The sequence below is a fragment of the Pholcus phalangioides genome, unplaced genomic scaffold (genome assembly GCF_987345545.1).
Source record: "Pholcus phalangioides strain wild (caught in Gottingen) unplaced genomic scaffold, Ppha-v1.0 ptg000039l_1, whole genome shotgun sequence".
In the NCBI taxonomy this organism is placed as follows: Eukaryota; Metazoa; Arthropoda; class Arachnida; order Araneae; family Pholcidae; genus Pholcus; species Pholcus phalangioides.
In genome coordinates, this window is record NW_028301625.1 from 15,434,492 (window position 1) to 15,461,653 (window position 27,162).

General features: G+C 35.6%; 2 protein-coding genes across 3 annotated transcripts in view; one reads left to right on the top strand and one right to left on the bottom strand.

Annotated features, from left to right (window-relative positions):
* The first annotated feature begins 591 nt into the window (after window positions 1-591).
* Window positions 592-27,056, top strand: LOC149065617 (activator of 90 kDa heat shock protein ATPase homolog 1). 2 transcript variants are annotated; one of them, XM_089253727.1, is made up of 10 exons: window positions 596-815; window positions 891-994; window positions 11,793-11,872; window positions 12,338-12,448; window positions 12,783-12,871; window positions 13,538-13,658; window positions 16,056-16,144; window positions 19,039-19,167; window positions 25,373-25,474; window positions 26,626-27,056. In XM_089253727.1, the coding sequence occupies exons 2-10, from the start codon at window positions 915-917 to the stop codon at window positions 26,848-26,850; spliced, it is 1,026 nt and encodes a 341-aa protein (XP_089109853.1). In that variant the 5' UTR covers window positions 596-815; window positions 891-914; the 3' UTR covers window positions 26,851-27,056. The 2 variants fall into 2 exon arrangements, with proteins under 2 accessions (XP_089109852.1, XP_089109853.1); XM_089253726.1 differs by having other exon boundaries at window positions 592-994.
* LOC149065618 (transmembrane 7 superfamily member 3-like) overlaps window positions 21,558-27,162 on the bottom strand; it is a 40,856-nt gene continuing 35,251 nt past the window's right edge. Inside the window, exon 10 of the mRNA XM_089253725.1 lies at window positions 21,558-21,772. Coding sequence (XP_089109851.1) covers window positions 21,765-21,772 — 8 coding nt within the window. The 3' untranslated portion in view covers window positions 21,558-21,764. The remainder of the gene's footprint in view (window positions 21,773-27,162) is intronic.

The following is a 27,162-nucleotide window of genomic DNA, read 5'->3' on the forward strand; positions in this document are numbered from 1 at the left end:
TACTCTCCGTTAGCGGTGCCGTCTTAATGCATGGGCCCACCCGGGCACGGCCCAGGGCACGACCACCTAGATAACCTATTATAGGTTATGTAAGTTATATAGGAGGTCGTGCCAAGGGGCCTCACAAAAATGAGATCCGGTTGAAATTTTCTAGAATTTACCGGTTAGGGCCTCCAAAAAAACCACTTGGCTCGGAGGCCCATGATACTCTTAAGACGGCCCTGCCCGTTAGCGGACACCTCCCGTTAACGGACACTTTTATAATCCCTGGTCCCGTGTCAATGGCACGTATTTTACCGTATTTAAGAACTTTAATTCCTGTATTTTCTTCGATAATATATGGTCAGATTGGCTTGTCCCTCACAGCGGAAAATGATCATAGTCACTAAAAGAGAAAAATTTGAGAGAATTCACATCAAAAAATTATAGTTATTTCATAGAGTGAAATAATAAAATTATTAATTTTTCCGTTAGGAATGTATAAAGTGTCTATATTCTATTAATGATATATTAATCGATTCTCTTTCAAGTTCTAGAAATTGGAGTAGTTTGGTCCCGTCACCATGGAAATAGAAGTTTCTAGATTTTTCTAGATAAACCTAACGGAGTGTGGCATACCCGTGGTTTCATCATTGTTGAATGTTGGGCTAGATCGATCACGTTGCCGGTTCGGCGTCAAAATTACGGGACTGTTAATCACCCAATCTAAAATTAATTATTGATATGAATACCTAAGCTAATTAGGAGTCGAACTAACATCATTTATTGCAATCAATTATAGAACCAGCCTGTCTAAACCTTCACCGAACTTCCAAGTTTCGTATATTTACTTTTAAGTCATCATTCAAAAGAGTTCTTAATTATCATTTAAAGCAATTTTTTCATTATAGTTGACCTTCATTTGAGTAACCAGAATGGCTAAATGGGGTGAAGGTGATCCTAGATGGCTTGTGGAAGACCGTCCAGATGCCACTAATGTAAATAATTGGCACTGGTAAGCGATGTTGTTATTTTCAATTTTCCTCTATGTTTCACGCATATTAGTGTTAGATATGTTACACGGGATAATTTTAAGAGAATAATCAAGAAAGTCTTTATTGAAAAGTAATGATTGAAAAGAAAAGATATAGGAAATAAGGTATAAATTCAAAAATTATAATTGAAAAATTGTTTGATCGAGCAGTGGTCTGTGTGGTTTTTTCAAACTTTGAAAGAGACACAATGAAAGCTATTTATTTTATTTATTTGACTGAATCATTTCAGTTATCACCGAATTGGGGAATTTTTTTTTATGCCTGAAAGTTTTACATAGATCGCTATTCCGTCTGCGAATGTAACTTAAAAAACAATGAACAATTGTGACATAGACTGTTGTTCCAATTATAGAACTTAAGATTGCAGCTGTTTAAAGTGGCATAGCAATGACATATGTTGGTTTCTACAGCAACTGACTTTAGGAATATGTAACAGGATTCATTTTCGATAATCGTGGTCACCACCAACCAGAGATGCTGCTGACGCATTATTGCGCATCAACCGGAATTTCACAAAAGGATGCATAAAAATTTGGTTCATGCGTGCCATAGGATGCGCTCTTTCCTAGATTGAAGAAAAAGACAGTTCACTGAGTGTAAACTTTTGAAGAATAATATGGCGTGATATCTAGTTGTGTCCCTGAATGAGGGGCTGTATACCGAATTTCTCAATCTCAGATTATTTTTTCCCATTCAGGTTACATACCAGAAATTACAATACCTTTGCAGATATGTACCAATATATATGGTGTAAATTCACTTCATTCCTACAAGATTGCAAATGCACATTTTTTGAAAAATCGTAAAGGACTCGGTTTATTGAAATTAGAACCCTTGTTCAAATTGGAACACTCATTCAAATTGAAAAAAAATTTCTGAGATCATTTGGGGGGAACCGAATCTGTAAAAACTCTACCTTGAATATCCACGGTTTTTTTACCTAGCCACTATGCAATTGTCACCATTTTGAATCACAGAAATCAGGGGTGCGTATGCAGAATCTGCCTTTGTAAGGGCACAAGGATTTCTTCCATAAAAATTTTAGGTCACTAACACTTAAAAAAAATGTTTAATTAACAGATAGTATAAGAATGGATTTTTTCTTCAATATTTTAATTTTCTCCAAAAATATTTAAAAATATTTTTAATTTTCGCTCTTGGCAGCTCTCCTTCTTGGCATAATAAACGAAATATGCTATTGATGAAGATTTTCGAAAACTATCAAATTTGATACTGCTATCAGGGTTGCTAATTTTGACGTGAAAAAAGTCACCACGTTGGCGCTGACTATGCTTATGAAAAATTCATGTATAACGGAAGCTATATGGAACGTTATTTAGTAAAAAACTTTCTTCACAAAAATGAAAGACAGAGAATACATATATGGAGCCAAATGTTTATTCTGTGTTGCAGTAATTGGCAGAAGAAGCAAAGATGGCATGCATCTAGCCGGATGTTATAGAGACATGGTGACACTGGACGTTTATTCTATGTGTTCGGCAGATTTAATTAAGTCATGTCACCAGCTTGCTGTTTCTTTTGAAAATAATAAAACAATTAGGGCGGTATTCACCGACATGGTTTAAACCATAGTCACAATTTTTTTGATAAGAGATCGACACGGATTGGTTAAATTCAGGTTTTTAACCAATCTATTTTGATCTATTATCCAAAAATTGTGACTACAGTTTAAACCATGTCTGTGAATATGGCCCTTATTGGAACAGATTCAGTCCCTTGGCGACTTTTTTTCGGTGCCAAACGCATCTGACAGCCCGAGGAAAAGTCGCCAAGGCCATGACTGACTACGGACTCCGAAAAAAAAGGCATGGAAAACATAACAAAAGTGGAAACCAACAATAATATTACAAATAATAGTAGCCTACAAATAAATATTCTCAGTATGATAAAAAAAAACCCGTACTCTCTTTGAAATAAATTGATCCGGGCATAAGTTTTTATGGGTATTCAGAATCTTTTAGGAATTCCCTCTTAAATAAACTACAGTCCTAGTTGTAAAAATAAATATTCTCCATAAAAAAAATAAAACCTGGACTCTGAAAAATAAACCGATCCGAGCACAAGTCACTCTGGGTATCACTCTCTTTAAAATAATAGTAAGCTAAATGATATTTCTTCATGACACTGAAAATGGAAAGGCAGGAGTTACAAAAAATTATGAGAATGAATATATCTGAAAAATACCACCTGACGGCAACATAATCCTAGTGAGACAGTGAGTTCAATGGAAAACGAAATTATGCTATTTCAAATACAATTAGCGATGATACTTTTTTTCCATTTTGATTGAGAAAAAATACCATTAATACCTAAAATATTTTGTGGTTTGTTTACATTAAATGTGATACAAGATGAATTTAAAATAATATGAGTTAGAAATTTTTTACCTCGTTATGTACCTCTCTAAAAAATGTATGTGTACCAGGGCCAGATGATATCTATCCTAGGGTCCTGAGGGAGTGTACTAATGATTTGTTGTGACCAGTTGCACAGATTTGGAAAAGTAGTGTTGCTGAGGGAAAGCAAGCTCCGATTAGAAGCTTTCTAATATGGTTCCAATGTTTTAAAAGGGTAGTAGAGAAACTGTGTTGAATTTTCATCCAGTGAGTTTAGTTCCTTAAGAAGGTGTCCTTGGCCCAGTACTTTTTTATCGATAAACTGGATAAAGGTATCGATGGGATTGTTAACAAATTTGCAAATGACATGAAGCTAATAGGGGTAGTCTGTCCCTATTTAAGCGATAGGAAGAGGCTCCAGACGACTTGAATATGATTACAGTATGAGCTAATGAATGGAAAATCACTTACAGCATTGACAAGTGCATGGTCGCTCATTTTTAGTTTGAGCAACCTATGTTTCACGTATGAATTGAAGTGTATTATTATCCCGGAAGCAACTAGGGTCTGATTTGAGAATTCTCATTGACGAGTGACTTTCTGAACATGTTGAGCGGTGGTTAAAAAAAGCGAATATTTTATTCTTTTCATTCTTAAAAAGATCTCTTCGTGTTCTTCTAAAATCATCTGCTTTTCTGAGACTTAGTTCATTCTGGATTGGAGTATGTCCAGGACTGTCTGCAGTTCAGCCTTGAGTTCCATTGCCGAAATTTTTTTTTCTATCCATTGTTTGACATCTCCTTTTATAGTGGACATGATAGAAAGGTTCAGGTCCAGATAGCTTCAGGTTCGCTGCCTCTTTGGCTATCTGGTCTGCTAGTTCGTTTCCCTGGAAATTTTCATGTCCAGTAACCCAGTAAAGGTTGACATTGTTGCCAAATACTGCCAATTTATTCAGCATATCAGTGCAGTATTTGATGCACAGTTGGAACTTGAAGTTGTGAAGAGCCTTTGATGCTACTTGGCTATCCAAGAAGATAAAAATTTGTTTGCCATGATACCCTTTAGAAATCAGGCTTTCAGCCAGTGGCTATTGCAAATACTTCAGCTTGGAAGACTGTAGTCGTTTTACCAAGATACAAATGTATCTTATGGTAGTCATGGTCCACTCCAGAGATGCGGAAGATTGCTCCAGCCCAGTTTCGGTTATCCTGGAGCCATCAATGTAACACTCGATAACTCCCATTGATATGTTATCAGTTATGTTAGTAATTTCATTTCTCCCAGGTATGTGGATAGTGTAATTTTTTATTTTGGGATAAGAGTCTTTTGGCATTAGTAGAGAAGGAATTTCTACTTTACCCAGCAGACAGCTGTCGAAATTGTTTTTAAAAGAGGGTTTGTATCCCATATAAGGTCTGTTGCACCAAGTACCATTACTTTCCAGCCTACACATGGTCTTAAAAGCTTCTCCTTGTAGATACCATCTTAGAGGTGGCAACTTGAGAGCAGTTTCAAGGACAATAGAGGGGGAGCTGGGTAAAGTTGCTGTGATAAGAATGCACCCTAATCTCTTTGCAATTTTTGTAAGACATTCTCATAAGAGATCTTTACTAATGCCTGATGCCATACCACACATCCGTAGCTCAGCATTGGGCGTGCAATAATGGTGTAAATCCACTGGGTGGTTTTAGGATTTAAACCCCATGTTTTACCAATAATTCTTTTACATAGCATAAGTATATTAGTTGCCCATTTAGCTCTTTCTTGAATATGGAATTTCCAAGAGAGCTTAGAATCCAAGTGACATCCAAGGTATTTCACTTTGTCACAGATAGTAAGATCTTGTCCCTTCAGGGTTAGGTTTCCAAGTTCCCACTTTCTGTTCCATGTAAAGACCACTATTTTGGTTTTTTCCGTGGAGAATACTAATTGATGCTTATCACCCCATCTGTTGACAGAGTGTAAAGTTCGTTGAGCAAGATACCTCAATGTGGATATATCATGTCCTTGGATGAGTACGGCTAGATCGTCTGCATATGCCTAGGTATATCCTGGTCCTTTTATTAGATCAGAGATCAAGGAGCTGAAGACTATGTTCCATAAAAAAGGAGAAATGATTCCCCCTTGCGGGCAACCTCTCCTAATAGATCTTTAGCTTGGGCATCAAGAATACAAGCAATGGTTGTTTGGTTCCCAAGCATATGATCTATCCATCTAATTACCATAGGTGGAATGTTGTAATCTATTAGTGCCTTTCGTAACATTAAGGGGAGTCAAGAACCTCAGTTGAGAATGTAATGTTATATAGATATATATCTCGAAGGCTCCAACAATGTCCAAGAAAATGCCAATAGCAAATTGCCCATTAACAACTGTTTTCAATTCTCCAGATCAACTGATAAAGAGCAGAGTCAGTGGAGTACCCAGCCATGCTGGTTCACATTAATTTTGCCCATTAAATGGGGAATATCTTGGAGATGCAAGAGTACCTGTCTCTCCAATAACTTTAATTAAAATAATGATAATGTAATCATTCTATAAGATGATTTATGATTGGTGTCTTTTCCTGGTTTTGGTAGGAAGATACCTTTGGAGCTACTCCATACTTTAGGTATGTATCCTAAAGCTAGGCTGGCTTTGTAGAGATGAATCAGATCGTTGCCAGTAAGTTCCCAGCCTTTTTGTAGAAAGATAGGATATATTCCATCTGTGCCTGGTGATTTGAAAGAAGAAAATCCTTCCACGGCTTCAGCAAATTCGTCATAATCAACTATTATGTTGGCTAGCAAAGTGTCTACTGATTCCAAGGCAGGCCTACACTGTTCACAAGAGTCTGGTTTTGTAGATCCACCAAGGTGATAATCCAGTAGACATTCAAGCATCTCCGCTGAACTAATGGTATAGTTTCCATCTGGTCGTTCAATAACATTAATATTATCATAGGAATTGTTTTTGATCAATTTGATTATTTTGGCGGTTTCTGACAGTGAGCTCATATCTATGCAGAACTTCTGCCAAGAGCTATTCTTCACTTTTCTGATTTCTTTCTTGAACTTTCTCTGATCCTCCTTGAAGTAGATCCAGTTTGATTCAAGTTTTGTCCTAACGGCTTTCCTGTGGGCCTTCCTCATTTTCTTATGAAGGAGTTCGAGATCTTTAGTCCACTATTTTTTGAGTTGACTTGAGATTTGTCAAGCTTAAGTAGACATGCTTGATTTACAGAGTTTTTTTTTATCACCTCCATCAGGATGGCAGCATGGTGGTTCAAAACATCTGCTGTTAGTATCTCGTCTCCAGGGATGACAAGAGTGTGGAGCTGGTTTTCCAGGTTTTCTTTAAATAGATCCCAGTTTTTGTTCTTTTAATTCTGAAAACATTTAGAAATATTTGTTTTCATAGTGAAAGTTTATGAACCTGTGATCAGGTAAGGAGGGTTCATCGCTGACCCTCCACTTCTTGATCGCGGTTGCAATATCTACTGAGACCAGTGTCAGATCAATTACTTCTTCCCTATTACGTGTGTGGAAAGTTGGTCTGTGCCCTTGGTTAGCCCAGACCAAATTTGTTTCCATAAGGAATTCCATTAGAGTTTTGCCTTTCTGGTTCATATCTGAGCTACCCCAGGCTGTATGGTTAGCATTGGCATCTCATCCAATAATCATACTTATATTGTAATGTTCACAATGTACCACCAGTTCACAGAACTCTTGTGGAATGTTAAGATCATAGGCCATATAGACCGAGCAAATCATGATAGGGCAATTCTTGTTAAGTTCATTACCCTTTGTTAGAACCTCAACATCTTCTGATGTGAATTGCGGAAGTGCCCAAGCATGGATACCTTTTGCAAAGTACACACATACTCTAGGGTGAGTCCCCATTCCTTTCTTGACAAAAATTTGGGAGTTTGGTAGTTGTCCCATAATCATCCTGTTTCTGATCTACGATTCTTGAATCAGAGCTGCAAAGCAACTTTGATTAAGTAAAGAAGCGGCAAGGTTAAATGATGCAGCTTTGCTATGTTGTAAATTTATCTGCCTAAATAACATATGGCAAGGTATATTAGAATTTATTTTACTTACCCGTGGGTAGTTTGCTACCACTCGGTGCATGAAAAACCATGATTGTTAGATGGGTGACCCAAGGGACAGATCAGAGTCAGACCCAGGGTCCTGTTCCAAGTCCCAATCTATTATCGCCACCAGGTCATCTGTCTTCCCTGTTGCAGTTCTAGAGGCAGCCCCCACTTCAGTAGCAGGTTCTGCTTGGGATGTAGATGTCTCCTCATCCTGTGGCTGGTTTCTGTTGCCGGGATGGCTCTCTGAATGTAACTGCTCAGCCCACGGTGCGCCATGAAAGATCTGGTGCCAAGCTAGTCAACCATCGCTTGCTCCACCCTAATCACCAGGGTATTACCCCTATTTCCCGGGATGATAGCTCGCACATGGAGCTGCCCAGGCACCAGACCCTCATTGCACACACCCAAAAGTTTCAGGGATCTGTTTGGTTCCCTGTCTCCAGGATTCCATACAAAGAACTTTTTGGTTGGTCTATCACAGGGGTGCAAGAGCTGCGCCAAACTGCGCCGAAACGGTTCTCTTGCTACATGGTGCGCCAAGGCGCCGAATCCCTGCACATTTGCGCCAATTGTTGTTTCTGGTTCGTGGAGGTACCGCTAATGCACTGTAGTGCGTCAAATACCGGGAATTTAGGAAAAAGAAGCACGAAAATTTTGTTCACAGGATTCTTTCCGAGACACGGAAAAAAATACGGAGGGAGAGACTTCAATTTTTTTTCCACTTCCCACCATCTACCACAATCGCGTTATATCGTGACCTTGGAAAGTAGTTCTACTACCTTGAAGTATAAAGTCCTATACTGTTATTGGTTAACCGCCGGGCTATCAAAGTCCCTGAATGAATATGCCGAATTTTCCGATTTCGGAGACCGTTTTTTCTCCTGCAGGTTATATACTGAAAATTACGGTAATTTCGCGGCTGCCAACCTGTGTTCAAAGACTGCATACATCGAAATGAGGATTGGTTTACTCGTTTAAATTACCGACATTTTTCAAAGATCATTGGAAAAAAATGGGACCTGTTAAAACTCCAGCTAAAATATTCATAGTTTTGTCATCTAGTCACTATGCGGTCGTGTGATTATCGTCGGCAGTTGCCGATCGTGGCAATTTCATATTGCGAAAATCCGGATTTGGTGAACACAGGGGCGGCTCGAGGAAAACAATTTCTACCCATGCGGAATCTGTTTTTGGCGCTACTGACGCCGTTTTTTTTTTTTTTGTTTTTTTTTTAAACAAAGCTTTTTTCACCCTTTCAATTCCATTTGACACCCCTCCTAGGGCAGCACCCAATATGGCCGCACGGTCCGCCACTGCATTGGTGGGGGAGGGGCATGCATTTAACAATAGTCAAAGGAAGGAGTTTGTACTAGGAGCATGTGCTCATTTTACATAACTTCTGTGAGATACCTTTTTTTATATTAATGTCCTACCTTTCCAAAACATGTTGTTGGAGAGAATGAAACGTTTGCACTTCCTCTTGTGCATTGCTGGAATGGTACATTACTTCCTCTCGTGCATTGCTGGAATGGTACATTACTTCCTCTCGTGCATTGCTGGAATGGTACATTACTTCCTCTCGTGCATTGCTGGAATGGTACATTACTCCCTCACGTATTGCTGGGATGTTGCTCAACTTTGTATCACCAACAAAACTATTAATTATGTGATGAATGGGTTGCACTACAATGCAAATAATTACAAGAAGTGAAATCAGTTCAGAGAATAGATAGATGTTGGGCAGACATATTCAAACTTTATAACCTTGAAAGCAGCCCAAAGTTCAAAATTTTGCCAGTTTTGGTGAAGGCTTTTTTATCTTTAGCACATGGTAACACAGACAGTGAAAGAGAGTTCATTGTTAACAAATAAATAAAAGTCTGTTCGAACATTGAAAAATCTGTCCATCCAATGCTTTAATGAAATAAGACATATAAAATCTTATGTTCAAGGGCATGAAATATTTGAAAAAAATTGTCATTGAGAATCTGAACTTCTAAAAGCAACTCGTGATTCGTAATATATTAACATGCTATTAGGTTGAAAAATTTTTTAAGTAAATAAGGTATTTATATTTTTCTCGTTTTTTGCATTTTGCTTTTAAATTTAATAATTCCTTTAAATTTTTTGAGAAGCTAATTTTTTTTCACGGAAACCCTTATTATATTCTGCACACACTATTTTTATATATCAGGATGAATAAGATTTTGGTGTTCAAGCAGCAGAAATTCTTGTTGCCTAGGTTTTTAGTATGCATGTTGCTTAATTTGAAAAGAGTCTCATAATTTTTATTCGTCATTTCAGTAATGCATGTTTTAGCAGTGACAGATAAGATAATTCAGAAAAAATTAAAATGGATTTTAATTTGTGAAGGAAATTTATTTAGAATTATTTATTTCAACCATTTTTGGCAAAACTTTTGGCATTTCACAGAAAAATTACTCCTTATATTGCAGATATGGTTCGTTTTTAGTTCTGCTCCATTTTCAAAATTTCTGCTCCAAAAATGAACTTTGCTGCTCCGAAATAGATGAGGGGCGCTTGCACCCCTGCTATCACCGGGACCTAGGGCTAGATATCTGGTGTCACCCTCAATGTTAAGTGGAGGCGGTAACCTGTTGATCACCTCTTTTAGCCACTCCAGGGTGGTCTGGTCTCTGCAAATGATGCGTAGACCTTCCACTCCGAAAATGGTTCGGTCGACATGGGGATAGATACCCCCAGTGTCTTCCAGCATTCTGTCCTCAACTGAGTTGGTGATGTATCAGCTGGGGTCAATGTCCTTTCAGGGTCCTTGGCCTGGACCCTGAGGGTGATTCCTTTCTTTGCAGCCTTGCTGTATATCCTTGCAAAGTTTTTTGACTCTAGTTTCTGGCGTACCGCCAGGAGCTCTTCTTTGCTTGGGCGGGACAGCCCCCTTTGACTGTGAGGCCCTGACAGTGCCCGATGTGAGTCCTGAGGGTCCGGGCGTAGTGGCCTTCTCCTCATTCTTAACATCATCCTCTGCCGGGTTCACTCTTGCTAAAGCCTTTTCCAGATTATGCCTTTTTTTCTCACTTCTTGTTCTCCTTTGTTGATAGAAGTTTTATTCCCTCTGCAGCAGGGTTCCTGGTTTCCACTTGTGTTTCCGCACTTGCTTCCACAGATGCTTCTGCTCTCACTTCCACATCTCCTCCTGGTGCATGGGGTTAATCTCTTTGGGGATTGGCCTGTTGCATTTTTTCTCTTTCTTTGCTATTTTCCATATTCATGATTTCGTTTTTGTGATGTGTGACCAGCTTCCCTTGGATCACTCCAAGGAAGATTTCCTTAAGCTAACCAGATTCCCTCATACAGCAGTGGCCTCGGGAGAGCCCCTTGCATCGTTGAGCATTACCCCACCCAGGTGCCTCCTGGAAATACAGGACGAGCGGAATTATACACCAGTTGATGGGGCAGCCTCCCTGTTGTCAAGAGAGGGTTCGGGCCCCTGTACTACCTGGTGGCCCAGGAAACGCTACAAGACTCCATTCCACTCTCCAGGATGTTCCTCCAGTTTTTCTGGCCACACAAGAGATACTACCACTTTCTTCATTCGAATCTCAATGCGTTATCACACAAAAACCCAGGGGCCCCTAACGTGGAGGTGAAGATAATGGATTTGACTGGATCGGGCCCACTGTACTTTGTCGAAATTACCCGCACCAGTTGAAGACTGGATTTAGGATCAATATCAACTCCATCAGGGTTTTTGACTCCACATTGTCAAGAAATTCCAGCCAGCTTTCTGCCCCCCTAGAATGAAAGCTTACAAGAGCTCCAACCCTGGAGACCCAAAATGAAATGATTTTTTTTCAATACTATAAATTTACTAGGGGCCTATGAAAAATTCTGGCTTGGGGGGCCCATTGAAGACTCCAGCCCAAGGATAAGATCTTAGTTCTTGGCAAGTTCTTTTTCAAACTAAAATTACTGGCATTTGAAGGAAAATGAAAAATATGCATTCTTACTGAGAAACAGAAAGATTGGTGTTTTTTAGAAGTAATTTAAGCACCTTGAATTTTCCGGAACATCAAACTTTCAAGATTCCACTGTATTGTATCAGTACATTTCGTCATTCAAAAGTAGCTGAAAAAGAAGAAATCATATTTTATGTTAAACTTTTAATTATCTAGTAAAAAAGTGAATAACACTAATACTTCAGGTAAATTTTCAGTTATTTTTTTAGCATCCTCAATTTAAAAATTTTTGCTGGCCTGTGTTTATCATTAAATTGGGGTTTAACTGTTTTTGAATGAGAAGATTGTTATTGTTCTTCATAATTTGTTTTTCGCTTTTTAGGACTGAAAAAGATGCATCAGAATGGTCAAAAAATAAGCTAACTGAGTTATTAACAAGTTTGAAAATAGAAGATGATACAGGTATCTATATTTAAAAATATATATAGTTTGAACTTAGTTCTGATAGGAAGACAAAAATCTGATCTGTAGAAAATAAAGCTGAAATACATTTAGTTTTAAGTCTCATAAGAAAACAATCTCAATCTGCCATTAGAAAAGAAATAGCAAAGGAATGCTGTGTAAAATGAAAGATAAGACATGATAATCAAACTAATATTTTTGAAATACTGCTTCAATTACCAGACTTTATTTTTCTCTGTACTTGTTCACTTGTTTATTTTTTATGCTTCTCTTTTTATTCTTGTCTATACTTTGCACTTTTTTATTTTCTAAGTTCATATAACCAATGTTTCTGAGTTTGGTTTTAATAATAAACTAATTCATAAATTATTAGATTATTATTAGATTATTTTTAATGGTATGCCTTCACGTGTTTGATAAATTTTCACTGTTATATATTTTGATATGCATCATTGTTTCTTCCAGCATGCTGTGTGATTACAGAGATGAGTAAATGTGATGGAGAAGCATTTGTCAATAATAGGAAAGCAAAGTTAATATTCTTTTATGAATGGTTCATAGAGTTAAAATGGAAAGGTTGGTTTTTATTTTATTAACAAAGAAATTTGTTATTGACAATAAACTAAATAATAATGAGCTAAACAGTTTTAGAAGTTACATAAATTGAAAATATTTATTTGGCCTGGGGAAAATTTTATTACTTTCAAATTTTTATTTCAATTTTTCAATTGAAAGGATTTTGAATTTTCATGACCAGTGATAGTTTTATCTGTATTATGTATAATTTTTGAAATATACTTTTATTGTAGTTTCTTCCAGTGTACATGATGAAATAAGGTCTATTGGTGTCTGTGTATAGTATGTGTATTTGATGCACAACCCTTATAGTGTACAATTTCATTTTCATTAGGAAAGATGAAAGATGATGATAGTTATGCAGTGACGGGAACTTTTGAAATTTTGAAATTAAGTGAAGAGCATGAAATTGAAGATGTTGATGTGAGTTTGAATAATCAGTCATTAATTCTTTGAATATTTACTCATTCAAAATTTATGAAATTAAAAATTAATATGAACAGCCAGTTTACAAGTTTTTCTATCAAAATTGACCATTCAGAATGAATTAGTTGATCTCAAACTTATTTGACCTGTTCCCTTTTAAAGAAAAAAGAATCTCTCATCGTAACTCCCCCCCCCCTTTTCTTTCTCAAGCAAACCCATAGAATCTTACATTGTGCCCATAGCACTCCCTTCCTAGTCAGTCCATTGAAGGCCTCCAGGGAATAATATTACTCACTTTGATAAGGAGATTGTGCTAAACTGATTGTGCTAAAAACAACACATAATATGTCACACATAACATAGGATCCTATGGATTCACTTCATTTGGGGGGGGGGGGGGGCGATGGAATAAAAAGCTTGGTAACTATGGTTTAAACTAAATGACCCTGCCTGTAAATAAAAAGCTTTGACTGTAAAAACACATATATATTCATGTATGTAGTTAAATACACAAAGTAAAATTTTCTTATGTAGAGCTATTTGAGAAAAAAAAGTATTCACAAACATATGTATATTTGAAACCTGTAATTTTATTTAAATTCAGCTATTTGTTTTGTATTATTTTTCTTTATCAAACCTTGTTTATTTTGTTATATTTGCAAGGTGGTTGTTTCAGTGGATAAACCTGAACCAGAATTTGAAGTTATAAAAACGATACTGAGGAAACAAGCACCAGCATTAATTAAACAGAAGTTATCATCATATTTAAAATCTTTGAAAGAAGGTAGAATTTTGTGTTTATTTTTGCATCAAATAATTTGAAACAAAGAAATTTTTCTTAACTTAAATCAGTCACCCACATTAACAAATTAATTTACATGTTCCTTGTATGTATGAATCCGCACATCATGGCGGCAAGCCCAAGTCCAGTAGATTTATAAAGTAAATTTTTACTTTGCAAAGTAAATTTGTAGTGATAAAATAAAAATCGGCCCAGAGATCTGTCAGATTCACTGGGGGAGGTTGCATATCTGCATAAATAAAACAGTAAATGTTTAATGTAAGTAAATCTTAGTAATCACAGCATTAGCACATATGTGCTACAATGAGAAACATACATGAATACTGTACATGCGATTCCATTATAAGCGCCACATATCAACACCATAGGTGAATACAGGGGAGAGCAAAGGGGGAAACGTCTCCCCCTTCAGTAAAAGAAATTCTATTACCATAGGTGGAGAAAGAGGCAGAGGTAGACATTCCCTCTTCCCAAGTTCACTATAAACACCCTCTGTGATTCGCTCCCTCTGTTTCAGAAGCCTGTGTCAACTTATGATCAACACATGCCATTTTTTTCTAATAAAATTTCACTTTCTTTTAATGTGTGTTTTCTTTTATCGTGCAAATAAACCTAGTCAAATTTGACCTGCTGATAACTAAGATGAAAGAAGTCACAAAAATATCAGTTTTTTTACAAAGTTTGTTGTACTAGCTTCAATATATTTTCTGATGAATTTTTTGTAGCAAGTTTGGACATCATATCAACCAATCAGACTATTTCCTAAACAATCATTATCAATTGTAAATGCTTAAGATTAATTTAAGCTAACTGAAATTCAAAAATAGAATAATGACAATTCATATTTTAATGCTTGTGTCTATTTTTTTGAAATTATGCCTTCAAAAATATAGGCATAGTAGCACATTTCAGATATTATATTAGATTTCTATAACTTGCACGGTGCTGAAGATTCCAGGCTAAAGAGTCATGTTCAGGTGGGTTAGCACCGAGCACTTTGTCCTCATCTACAGTAGACATCTGGAGTCCGGTAGACAACATTAGAGAGTGGAGTCAATGAGATCTTCCCTGCTGTAAAGAGATGGCTGAGACCAGAGTTGTGCTAGCAATTTAAGCAATGTCAGACTTTAACTGCATCAGATTCCTGTTGTGGATCAATCAAGTTAAAGTTAGAGGGCCAATCAACAGAGAGTATAGTGGCTTTTATCAAATGTGTCGGAGTAATAACATTGACACTGTTGATTTGAAGATTTTGACAATGCTTATGAATAGAGCCTGGATTATATATGCATTTGCATATTTTTGCCTTTTTTAGCATTAATTTGTAAAATCAAAAAATTGTCAGAAAAAGTACATATTTTTAAAGGTTAATTTAAGCTCAATCACTTTTTTTTTATATAATTTTTCGAATAAATATTGCTTGTAATATTGGCTTTTTTTCTGGAGATGGGATTTAGGGAATTAAAGATGTTTGTAATACCGTATTTTCCAAATATCAACCGTTTAATTGTAAAACTATTTCTGGAGATATGTCAAAAGTGTTAAATTTTTTTAGAAATAGTGTCGAAATTCTTTTGGTACTGGTATTTTATTACTGAGCAGCTACAACAAACTAGAAATTAAAAATGTCTACATAAAGAGATGTAGAAGTTATTTACATATGTGAGATATTTTTTCATAAATTAATATACAGTAAGAAATAGAAAATATGCATTTAAAAAATATACGCTTTTTCTTACATGGTGATTTTTTTAAAGCATATTTTCTCATTTTTGGTGCACATTTTGGAATTTCTAACCTTTTCAGGATTTTTTAGTGTATAGTTTGGGTTTTTCAAATGCATATTTTGGCATATTTGTATATTTTTAAAGAATATTTTGCCCACTTTTTAGGGCATATATAATCCAGGCTCTACTTATGAATATCTATAGCCTCGAGGCTCTCTCACAAACATGTGTGATTATGATTCATAGTAGAACAAGCTGAATTGTATTTTCACCCTCTGAAAAGCTTACTTCATTATGACTGACTTATCTGATAGTATAAATCAGCAAGAGATGTTCTATGTTTGTTAAGTCTAGTCTTAATGCTGCAGTGGGTAGAACCAGTGTAACAGTACTACTTACTATCACTGATGCAGGCAAAACATTTGGTATTAACTCACCTGTACGACATGTGGCTGATCCACTGCTTTTTAACTCAGAATCTTCTAACCTTGACACTAGCGATGAAAGTCAAAGTTCTATTACATACAACAATTTCTTTGTCATCAGATTCCGTAACCATTAGTATGTTATTTTACTAGTTTGGGGATTCTTCAAATAATATTCGATATTTTTTTCCTAAACTAATCAGTAAAGTGTGTTTATACATTTTTAGAGTACTCAAAGGGTCTTATTTTGCCAACTAAGAATGACATTGCTCCTTCTAAAAATTCTGCGGAAATCAAATGTCAACTGACAGAAAAAGTGAGTACATTTATCTGTATAATGGAGTGGTGTAAAAGAGTGGTCTTGAACTCGTCCAATAAAATAAGAGGAGTGGTATGGCATGCTAAGATAGCCACTGTGCAGTTGTGGGAGTTTTGTGATGGTCTCGCAACACGAAGACCCAAGTTCAATCTCTGCAAGCGACAGTTATTTTGGTTCGCAACAGTTGGTTTTCTAACTTCAAGGTGCAAATGCCAGCTGGTCTCCCATTTTTGGAAGTCTTTCCACAGAGAACAGGCAGGCCCTCAACACAATACTTATAAAATTCTGGCATCGGCCGCTCTCGCTTCCAGTTTGGTAGATGGATTTTAGCAATTGGAGCATATAACATGCATACCCCAGACCTTATAAATGCATTAAAACACACATATATACTTACAGCATTTTTTTTTCAGAATTTACCAATTTGTTATAAATTCCTCACCAGAATGTTTGAGATGTGCCATTTAGCAATAAATGTCAAGGCAAATTTTTGCTATAAAAGGCAGGATCACAATTGACTCAAATATCAGATGCCTATATAATCAAAGTTCTCTTGTTCTGAGCTGTCTTCAATTTTAACTCTTCATCAGAAAGTTATGAAACTTCACAAGTGGTCTTATGAAAATATGGGGAAGAACTTGATGAAAAAATATCAGTTCTGACATTCACCACTAGAAGGCATGTTCTTATGCAAAAATTAGTGCTGTGTTTATAACCACGTAACTCATCTATTCAAGCTTCATTGCAAGACATCTAAACAGTGTCAGCAGAACCATTTCCATTCTGATTACTGCAGTAATAAATATGACATTGAGTTTACAACAACTTCATTGATGAAATTCTTTTATGAAAACTTATTTCACACCAGAAACTAGTAGAGATATTCTATCTCTAAAAAGGCTATGAAAATTCTCTCCACCCTTTTATTAAGATGTGTTGAAAGTTTCATACATTTTTAATGAATAGTTATTGCTGTAGCTCAGAACCAGGAAATTTAACTAGACATTCTGTATATAAATGGATTGTGACCCTGAGTGGCAAAGCAAAACTTGTACTTTCATTTTGTTAGAGAAGTTCAAGGCCATCCTGTATAGTGTGTATATATATATTTAATATATGTGTCTGTTTTTTCCATTGTTTCTCTTTTTCTTCTCTATCTGTTGCAATGGGATGAATCAACCTGCAAGTTTTCAAATACCAGTGCTTTAAATTTGAAGCAGAGACTCTGCACTAGTATATTTCCTACTTTTATCGTAAGCTATTGTCAACCATGTTTGTAGCTTTTCATGTGAACAGGTTTTTTCAGCATCAAATTTAATTTAACAGGAGCATTGCACCTATGCTGGATATTTTTAGTGTTTTTAAAAATATTTTTTTAAATAATAAAATAGTGTTATCCAAACACTTTAGTACATTTTGAGGACAATATCTGTGCTTGGAATGTGCATCATTAATTTGTGAATAGTGCTTCTATTAAAACTTCAAAATATTAGTGTTGTAGAGCTGCCAAAGGTTTTTGACTAATTTTATTTTCAAATTTTGGGTCTATTCAGCTCAAAAATGAAAAGAAAAATATTTACAAATATAGATTTCTTGTGGGGGAAAAAAAAAACATCTGTGCATAGTTTTCAATTTTATATCCAAATGAGTTTTCATACTTAGGTGCATTATGCTTCTGAGTTAATAAACATATAATTGTGCTTGTAATTAACAGTAAAAATACGAACAAATCTGTGATGAACCTATAATAACCAAAAGAAATTTTCTAACTATCTAAACTTAATTTTAAATAAGCTTTAATCATCTGTGCATATGGTGCCAGGGTGTGTGAAGTTGGTTTTCTGTGGTTCCAACTTCGAGCCGATCTCCCTACTAGAAAGTCTCACCACAGGGAGCAACAGGCCTACAATGATAGTTATTCAATAATTACACTTCACTCATAGTTAGAAGAATTGACAGCAGATGGCAGCATACTCATATCAAGCATTATAGAGAAACAGACTTCAAGTTAGGTTCACTACACATACATGCACAGATTCCAGCATTGCCCATGGCTTCTTTGATTACCTGATAAAATCTCTTCATTGAGACTGCGGTGGGCCATGATCTGGTTAGGAGGGTGTGTGCCTACTACTGTGTCAATATTGTAACCGGTGATAGCGTTTTATGAAAGGAACCATGATGAATGATGTATGGGTTGTTTTTAACAGAAATAAAAGGCTTGTATGAATCTGAAACTTTACAGCAAAACTTGTCTGTTCAGCAGTTTCATTTTTACATGGCTATGATGTAAGCATGTGAGCTTCTTTTTTTTTATCCCCATCAAATAATTGTTTAATCACACTTTAGTTGTTACGTCTCTGAGAAAGAAATTGGAAAAAAAATGTGAATTCAAGTCAGTTCCTATTGAAAATAATTACAGCAAATAAAGACATACATGATAGCACACACACACACAGTAGTTTGAAAGAAATTAAAGATGCCTCTGATAGTCCTTATAATGAGCAATATATTAACTAATTTTTTGTTTGACATAAATGCTCATAAAGAACATTTTGCTGGTAGTACCAACAACTGTGACCTTGAGAGATGCCAAAAACAGCATTATTTGGTGACACATGGTGATGTTGCTTAATATGTCACAGTGAGTGGCATACTTGTCAGTATTTTATATCATTCATAACAAAATCCACTCCAAATTTAATAGAAGTATCGGCCATGTTAGCAAAAGATATAAAAAGAAATTATAATAGTGTAGTTATTTTTTCCAAAACTTATATAGAACATATCATTATTTTGGAGGGTAAAAATACATATATAAATAATAATTTTGTGAAAGAAAAAAAAATTGCATGTGAGATTTGATTATTAACACCCGCTAAACTTTACAGCTGAAAATTGGTGATAGTGATGCTGAACCAATAAAGGAGAACCAAAACATTGTGACTTGTGAACTGAATACGACTGAAACTTTCAAATGCACTGCTGATGAGTTTTATCGAGCTCTAACAACTAAAGAGGTTTGTTTATTTTATCTTTGACACAGAATTTTTTTTTATTGTAATAAACAAATACAACACGCATACAAATTGTATTAATAAAAATGTTTTACTTAAAATTGTAGATATCAGTGTAATGCACATTATATGATAATAGTTTTTAAATATTTCTGCAATATTGGTCCAGAAACTTTGGTCTTAATAAAGATAGTTTCTCCAGTTACTTTCATTGCACTTAATTAGGACTCTATTTTGCAAAAACTATGATAAAAACTAAGCAATTACAATGTGTTTAATGAAGCATAATTAATTTAATTAGCAATGATTTACAATATACAGGGTGATTGTAACTAAAGTTCTGATTTCAAAGCACTGTAAAATAAAAACTACTGGTCAGAATGACTTGAAAATTTGTATAAATGTTTCTGAGGCAATGGAATTTTGTATAGCTAAGAGCAAAAAATTACTTAAAAATGTAAGATTGATGACACTGAACTCATCCAGCACATGGGAAATCTACTCACAGATCGGATATGACAGCCAGTCAAGGCAACATGATAATGCAGTTAGCATGGCACAATTTCATAATTCATGGAAACATCACAAAAATGAAGTCATTTAAACAACTGCAACTTACACAAGAAATGTTAAATATGTTGTCCACTGTGTTCTGGCTGTGAGGTGGAAGAACTAAAGTGCTTGTTAAACAACAGATCAGAGTAGACCTGTGGCATGGTAATGATGTGGATGTGCTTTCAATTCACCAAAGTTTACAATCTGGCCACTGCACATAACATTTTTGGGAATTGCCTAAGCCAAAAGTTGCAAGGGTTACAGTAGCGTTCACCTGACAGGTAAGCATGGCAGCCAGGTGTTGTGTCATCATGTTATTGTCAAGATGGTTCTTCAGCAGCTGCTTCACACTGGTGTTGCAATGTGCATCTTGATAAAAGTTGTGCTATCAACCAGGGCTGGGGGGGGGGACAAATAAAAAAAAATTAGGTGCCCGCCAAATTCGTTAAGAGCGAAGTATGCTTTTCCCCAAGAAAAACAGTCCAGAGTAATTTTTTTTCCGGGACTTTGTGACCCGTCCTCATGTTGGAAGACACATTATTACGAAATCAAAAAAAATTGTCTCGTACTTACACTTCATTAAACAATGATGCATATAAAATTTTAGGTGCCAAAACTGATTTTCTAGTCACCCCAGCATCTGGGATTTGTCCAGCCTTGCTATTCACACACTGGTGCTGTTGAAGTGCCAAAATGTAATGTGGTTGTGCAAAATAAATTATACCACTGGCCAAAGAAAATTCAATTGCAAATTTTCAAGCCATTCTGACCAGCAGTTCTTATTCATGTTTTGGAATCAGAACTTTAATTATAATCACCTTGTATATAGCTGATTATTTCTTATAAATCACTTACTACTACTGTACATCCTAACTAAACTATGACCCAGTCCATATTCCAAGGAATTTCTAACTGAAATTTCTTTTGGACAGGGATCACCGGCCACTTCACGAACTGCCCAATTTCAGGCTTTTACTACTGTACAGTAAAACTTTTATTACCTGGGGATTATGTTGGAAATATGTAAAAATAATTCAATATTAAGCCTGGTGGCAATATACAGTACGAGATGTGCTGTTTCCTATGGAAAAAAAATTAAAATGTCTGTGAAAGTAATGTAACTACTAGTACACTGATTTTTGTCATTAAGGAGCAGCTGGTCTCCTTTTGGATTATAAGACCACCTGCCCTTAGCATGCGAGTGAAGTCACTACTGTTGTTGCTTCTTTGTGAAGGGAAAAAAGCCTGTGTGATAATACACCACCACCACATATGTGTGATGCAATCCTCATTCATGAATTTGCTTAAGATAGAGCATCTGAATGTAGCGCAAAGTTAAAAAATGCAGTAAGAATGAGAAATTTTGATACTGTATATAATTTTCAGCAACTCAGATAATATGAAAAAAAATTTATATTTAGGTCACTTTTATGAGGTTTTTTGGGGGAACCACTTACATCACCTTACACCATATAAGGTTATACCATCGCATGTACCCCAAGAATAGAAAATGTGGCAAGAATAAAACATATTGGCTAATAATGAACCAATATGATATTTTTCAGGGGGAAAAATTATAATATTGGCTAATAATGAACCCCAATATATTTTTCAGGAAGAAAAATTATATTTAGGTCACTTTTACGTGATTTTTGAAAAAAACCACTTGGTTAAAACCAAACAACCCTGTCTTATATCAAACCTTTTTCGAGTTATGGTGGGCAATTGATTATGAGGGGAAATGCATATAGTCTGGAAAACCTGAATTTGTGAAGTTTCTGAAAAACTAAGTGCATATTTGGAAAGGGTGGAAAACATCCTATATAAGGTGATACCAATTCCATTGCAATATCTTTATTTATTAGCAAGCTACAAGCACTCAAAGATTAGCAAAGTTCAAAATCAAATTGTCTCCAAAATTTTTAATCCCCAATTCTGCAAATACCCTTTCTTCTAGCTACAATCACTCAAATTTACCAAAAACTTGTCCATTGCACCAGTCTTCAAAAGAGTCTACAGAGATGCCACTGGCATGCTATAGCGCATCAAATACCTGGAATTTAAAAAAAAAAAAAAAAACTCATAAAAATTTAGTTCATGTGTCTTTCGGGACGCGTTCTTTCCTAGTTCCAAGAGTAAAAAAGTAGACAGAAAAATCCCCTCCTAACTTTTTCCAACTCCATCATGATTGCTTGACCTTGAAAAAGTTGTTTTACTACTTTGAAGTACAAATGAATCGTTTTACTGTACTGTATTGATGTACACGCGGGTTGTTGAAGATTTAGATGACAGATCCCAGGTTGCATCCCTGAATGATGGGCCATATACCGAATTATGAAATTTGAGTTCCTATTCCCCTGCGGGTTTTCTCCCCCTCCAGTTACATGCCAGGAATTATGGTACTTTCGTGGCTATCTACCAAAATTCAAAGACAAATTTGCCTTGTTCCTCCTACAAGATTGCAAATGCACACACCCTTTTTTAAAGATCATTGAGAAAAAACCAGAATCTATAAAAACTCTACTTTGAATATCCACAGTTTTGTCATCTAGCTGCTATGCAGTAGTCGTTGTTTTGCATTGCAAAAATCACGGGTGCGTGTGCAGAATCTGCTTTTGAAGGGTACAAGTATCTAATTCTTCACAGAAAGTTTGGGTCATGAACACTCAAAAACAATTTTAAATTAACAGATAGTATAAGAATGTATTTTAATTTTTCACAAAAATATTAATTTTTGATCTGTGAAACCCCCCAGATTTTGCCTTTGATAAAAATCCGAGTTTGGTACTCGTGATTGTGCAGGGGTAATCGTCTAAAAATATGATATTTTAAGGTTTCCAATTTTGAGTCAGCTATTCCTTTGAAAAAAAAAACTGGTTACCACAACAATAACACCAGACCTACAACACAAATATTAAATTTCAAATCCACACATTTTACCAATTTGGAGGGTAGATGCAGGGCCGCAAATGAGGGAGCAGGTGGGTCTGGTGCCTGAGGTTCTGGATTAGAAGGGGCGCTGAATTTACCCTTTATACAAATACAAATACAAATACAACGCCACAACAGGCAAACTGCCCAACGAGGTGGCTGTACTTAAGAACATCATGGATCCCGAGCCCTTTTTTACCCTACCTACGAGCCCTACCTACTACTGCTACACCACACATGCACCCCGCCCACAACCCCCCGCGGAACCCCCCAACGAATCGGTACATGCGGGAATGTGTGTGTACGTGTAGTGAAACCTGACGTGAAGTTTGTTCCTGTGTAATGCTTGTTATGTGTCGTGCTGCCATCTGCCACCAGTTTTTTTCTAACTATGAGTGAAGTGTTATGATTGAATGATTTATCGTTGTAGGACTGTTGCTCTCTGTGGCGAGACTTTTTAACGGGGAGATCGGCTCGCATTTGCGCCTTGAAGTTGGAAACCACAGAAAACCAACTTCAGCCGACCACCACTGTGGGGTTCGAACCCGGATCCTCGCATCACGAGTCCGGCACTATAACCACTCGACCACCACAGTGCTTCTAACTGCTTCTAAATTAGGGGTGCCAAAATACATGCTTGCCTCTTTTGAGAGAGTATTTAGTTACGGCCCTGGATAGATGGCAAAACCTACTAAACATAAAACACTACAAATTCTGGGCACACACAAGCACACTGTCAAGTTTTACCAATACAAATCTGACATATCTCCCATATTCAGGTGTGAAAATATGTGCCAGAGAGTTAAATGGTGACAGATCAGAGTGGTGGACCATCAGGGAGGGAAAAGAAAATCATCCCACCAGGAAATCGCTTCGCAAGGATTTGTATGAACAGGGTAATCAGAATCTCATTTGCTTTAAATTTAATCGCAAGATATTATTGAAGTAGCTAAGGTTTTTTATAATGGAAAATCAATCAGAAGGGAATTTATAGATTGATTTATTAGTGAATATATAAATGTGCATGCTCAACTTTTAATTACAGTTGATCCCACTTATAATGTTTTTAAAAAAAACCATCATAAAAAACATTGTAAGTGGGAATAAGCTTTAAACGGGAAAGGAGAATTACTTAAAGTTGGGACCATGAAAATAAGTTGTACTAAAACTTTCTAAATGGGAACGTTATAAGCGGGATTGACTGTATATTTGTTTTAGATTTATTACATTTGTTAAATTCTCAGTAATAATTACAAATAAATCATCTTTGCAAGTTTTTTCTACTAGTAGAAAACGAAAGTAAAAGAACCTAGTTATAAGCCTGTAAATTAATTTTTTTCAGTGAACATGTTTTTAGAAATGGATTATTGATTTGATTCACAGAGATACCTCCCCTTCGCACCCAGAACATGGCCCCTCCGCTCTGTCTCAACGAAGATAAATAAGCAGGTGATCAAAGACCTGGTCCATCTGGAAAAAATTCAGAGATACTGGTGAGAATGATGGGGGTATAATTTTTTTTCGAAAGGTACCCACTTTCACTCAAAAAGGACCCAGATTTTGCCAAGGACCTAGGTAAATCAGAGTGCACCGTCATCTCTGAGCCTACAATGAACTATATTGGTGTTCTGGGGGAGGGGGTTTAAGAAAAATTTAGTCTTTTGTTTGTGATACATCACAGCAATCAGTGTTTGTCAGAGTAGATATTCGTAATGAAATATTCAGATAGTATAAAATTTGGAATGAACGATTACAGATTTCAGCTAATAAAAATTTGATTTTGCAGAAAAAGTCTTATAAGATGTGTGGCACCACCTCTCTATCCATATATCTGCATTTAATGGCAAGCTACAAGCATTGACAGATTGGCGAAGTACAAAATTGAATTTAGTACTTTTAATCTCTACTTTGGCAAATGCTCATTTCAGTGATGTATCGCAAACAAAAGGCTAAATATCTCCTGAACTAGAACACTGATATGATGTATTGTAGGCTCTTTTGAAAGCTGGTGCAACTGACAAGTTTTTAGTAAATTTGACCGATTTTAGCTAGAAAGGGTATTTGCAGAATTGGCGATCAAAAATTTTGGCGAACAATTCAATTTTGAACTTATCTGACCAACAAATTTAGATATTTCAATGAAATCAGTTTCACCTTTCGTGATGTTTTATGTGCTTAGTTTGTGTGTTGGTCTTTCAGAAACTTCACAAATCCAAGTTTTTTTAGACCTGACACATTTTTTCCCATAATCATATCCACCATAACTCAAAACAGTTTCAGATAGGGCAGGGTTGGTAGGGTGTTTCATGTTCCATTTGGGCTCATTTATCACCTCCTTTCATTTGGCAGAAATGTCATGTTCACCCTGTATAGTGCCAACATATCAATTTGAGTCATCAATCGTTTGTAACCAATATTTTTCATTTTCAAACATGAATGCATTGATTTTAATCAACATACATTATTAGTATGTATTCCAAAGTCATGGAATTAGATTGAAAATATATAAAAATGCTTATCATTTATCACAGTTATGTGCAGGATACGTTCTCTGCCTTTTCCTTCACTGGGAATTTTACTATTAATGTGATATATAAGTTTGATGTAATAGCAGGGTATAGAAATCAGTATTGATTCTATATTCTTTTTTTTTTTACATACATACATTTTATTTATACAGTTAGATTTGATTTTTATTTTGCTTTAATTACTACTTTTGTAGATGGTTGATGCATTCACCCAAGGTAATTGCTTTATCGATGCAACAGAAGGGGGAAAGTTTGAAATGTATGGAAAAAATGTATATGGTACTTTTGTGGAGCTTGTAAGTTTGAATTATCGTTTATAAAAATTGATGAATGATGAAATATTTGCCACTAAAACTTGAAATGATCTCGCTTCATAATTTTTTTTTACTTTCATTCATTCATAGCAAATTTAATTAAGTTTGGAGATATCTGTCCTCATGTGAGGCTCCCAGGCATGTAATCTAGCTTTCAGGAATAATAATACTTATAAGATAAATTTTTATAACTTTTGTGTTTCTAATTTTCATAATGTTTTTTATTTCATTTATTTTTTTGTGAAGTCTTTCTTTGAAGCATATAATCATATTATATTCTTAATTTTTATTATTTGAAAGTGTTTAAAACTTTGAGAGCCAATGACTAATGTGGCTGAAATGGAAAATGTATTGTCATGACTGATGCTGTACTTAATGTATCAACCCTAGAATGCTACCTATGCGTCTAAGGCAGTGTTTCTCAACCGCCGGGCCCTGACATCATTCATACCGGGCCGCGCGTGATTAGCCGTTTCCTTTTCCCTCATTCATTTTCTGTTGGTCGTGTGTTTGACTGAGCTTTCAACTCACAAAAATGAGCGAAACCGGGCTGCGGGCTCGCAAAGGTTGAGAACCACTGGTCTAAGGGCCGGGATTACACTATAAAAGTTTTGTAGAAGCTCTTTGATTCAACTTGAAAAATTCAACCAATAAAATCACAGGTTGCTCAAATGTAACCAATGCACTCATTTGTTGAATTTTCCAAGTTTTATAAAAAAAATCGTTTATCAAACTTTTATAGTGTAATCCCAGCATAAGAGAGACGAGTTTCATATAGGTTGTATTAAGCATAGATTTTTTAGGTAGCATTCTAGGATGGAAGGCTTTTTTAAAAGTTCAGATTAGGTTTCTAAAGAACAATCAGATAAGCCAACACATTATGTTAAAATTTTGATCCTTATCTTTAATCTGTGAAAATTCTTATATTCACTTTTTTAATATTGAACAATTTTATTTTAAAATATTGTTGTCCCTACTTTGACAATGAACAATTTTATTTTAAAATATTGTTGTCCCTACTTTGAGTTTTTTCTTTTTCGCTATAAAAATAAATATAGATGCGTGAATATATTATTTGTAATTTTTTCTTAAAAACTTTAAATTTGACAATTGTGTATCAAATTTTTTTTCAGAAACCGAACTCTCTCATAAGACAGAAATGGCGATTCAGCTCTTGGCCTGAAGGAGTATACTCTGATGTTACAATTAAAATACATCAGAAATCAGATTCTACTGAAGTAACTATCAACCAAAAAGGAATTCCAAAAACAGAACTAGAAAAAACAAATGAAGGTTGGAAACGTTATTATTGGGAAAGTATGAAACGGGTATTTGGTTTTGGAGCTCTCCTGTTCTAAAAATTATTTGGAAAAATTTGTAAGTTTCATATTCCAATGGAAGAGAAGAATAATAAGTCAAGAACACAGTCTTGGGTTTTGAAAAAAAAACACAAGTTGAGATATTGTAAAATTTATTTATTATTTTCATGTGTGGAAAAATGTTTATTTGCTGCATATATTTAATCATTAGAAACAAGTTATTAAAATTAGAAATCGTTCATCAAGGTTGTTGAAGTGTAATTTTTTCATAAATGAAGTAAAAACAAACAATATTAACATGCCAATTGGCAGTCATGGTCCAACCCTTTGCTGTCTAGAGGTTTTTGGTAC

Excerpts from the sequence above, each read along its gene's own strand:
- LOC149065617 (XM_089253726.1), top strand. The coding sequence starts at position 915 with ATGGCTAAATGGGGTGAAGGTGATCCTAGATGGCTTGTGGAAGACCGT. Across the intron at positions 12,449-12,782 it reads CATAGAGTTAAAATGGAAAG|GAAAGATGAAAGATGATGAT; the intron begins GTTGGTTTTTAT and ends CATTTTCATTAG. Across the intron at positions 25,475-26,625 it reads ATGGTACTTTTGTGGAGCTT|AAACCGAACTCTCTCATAAG; the intron begins GTAAGTTTGAAT and ends ATTTTTTTTCAG.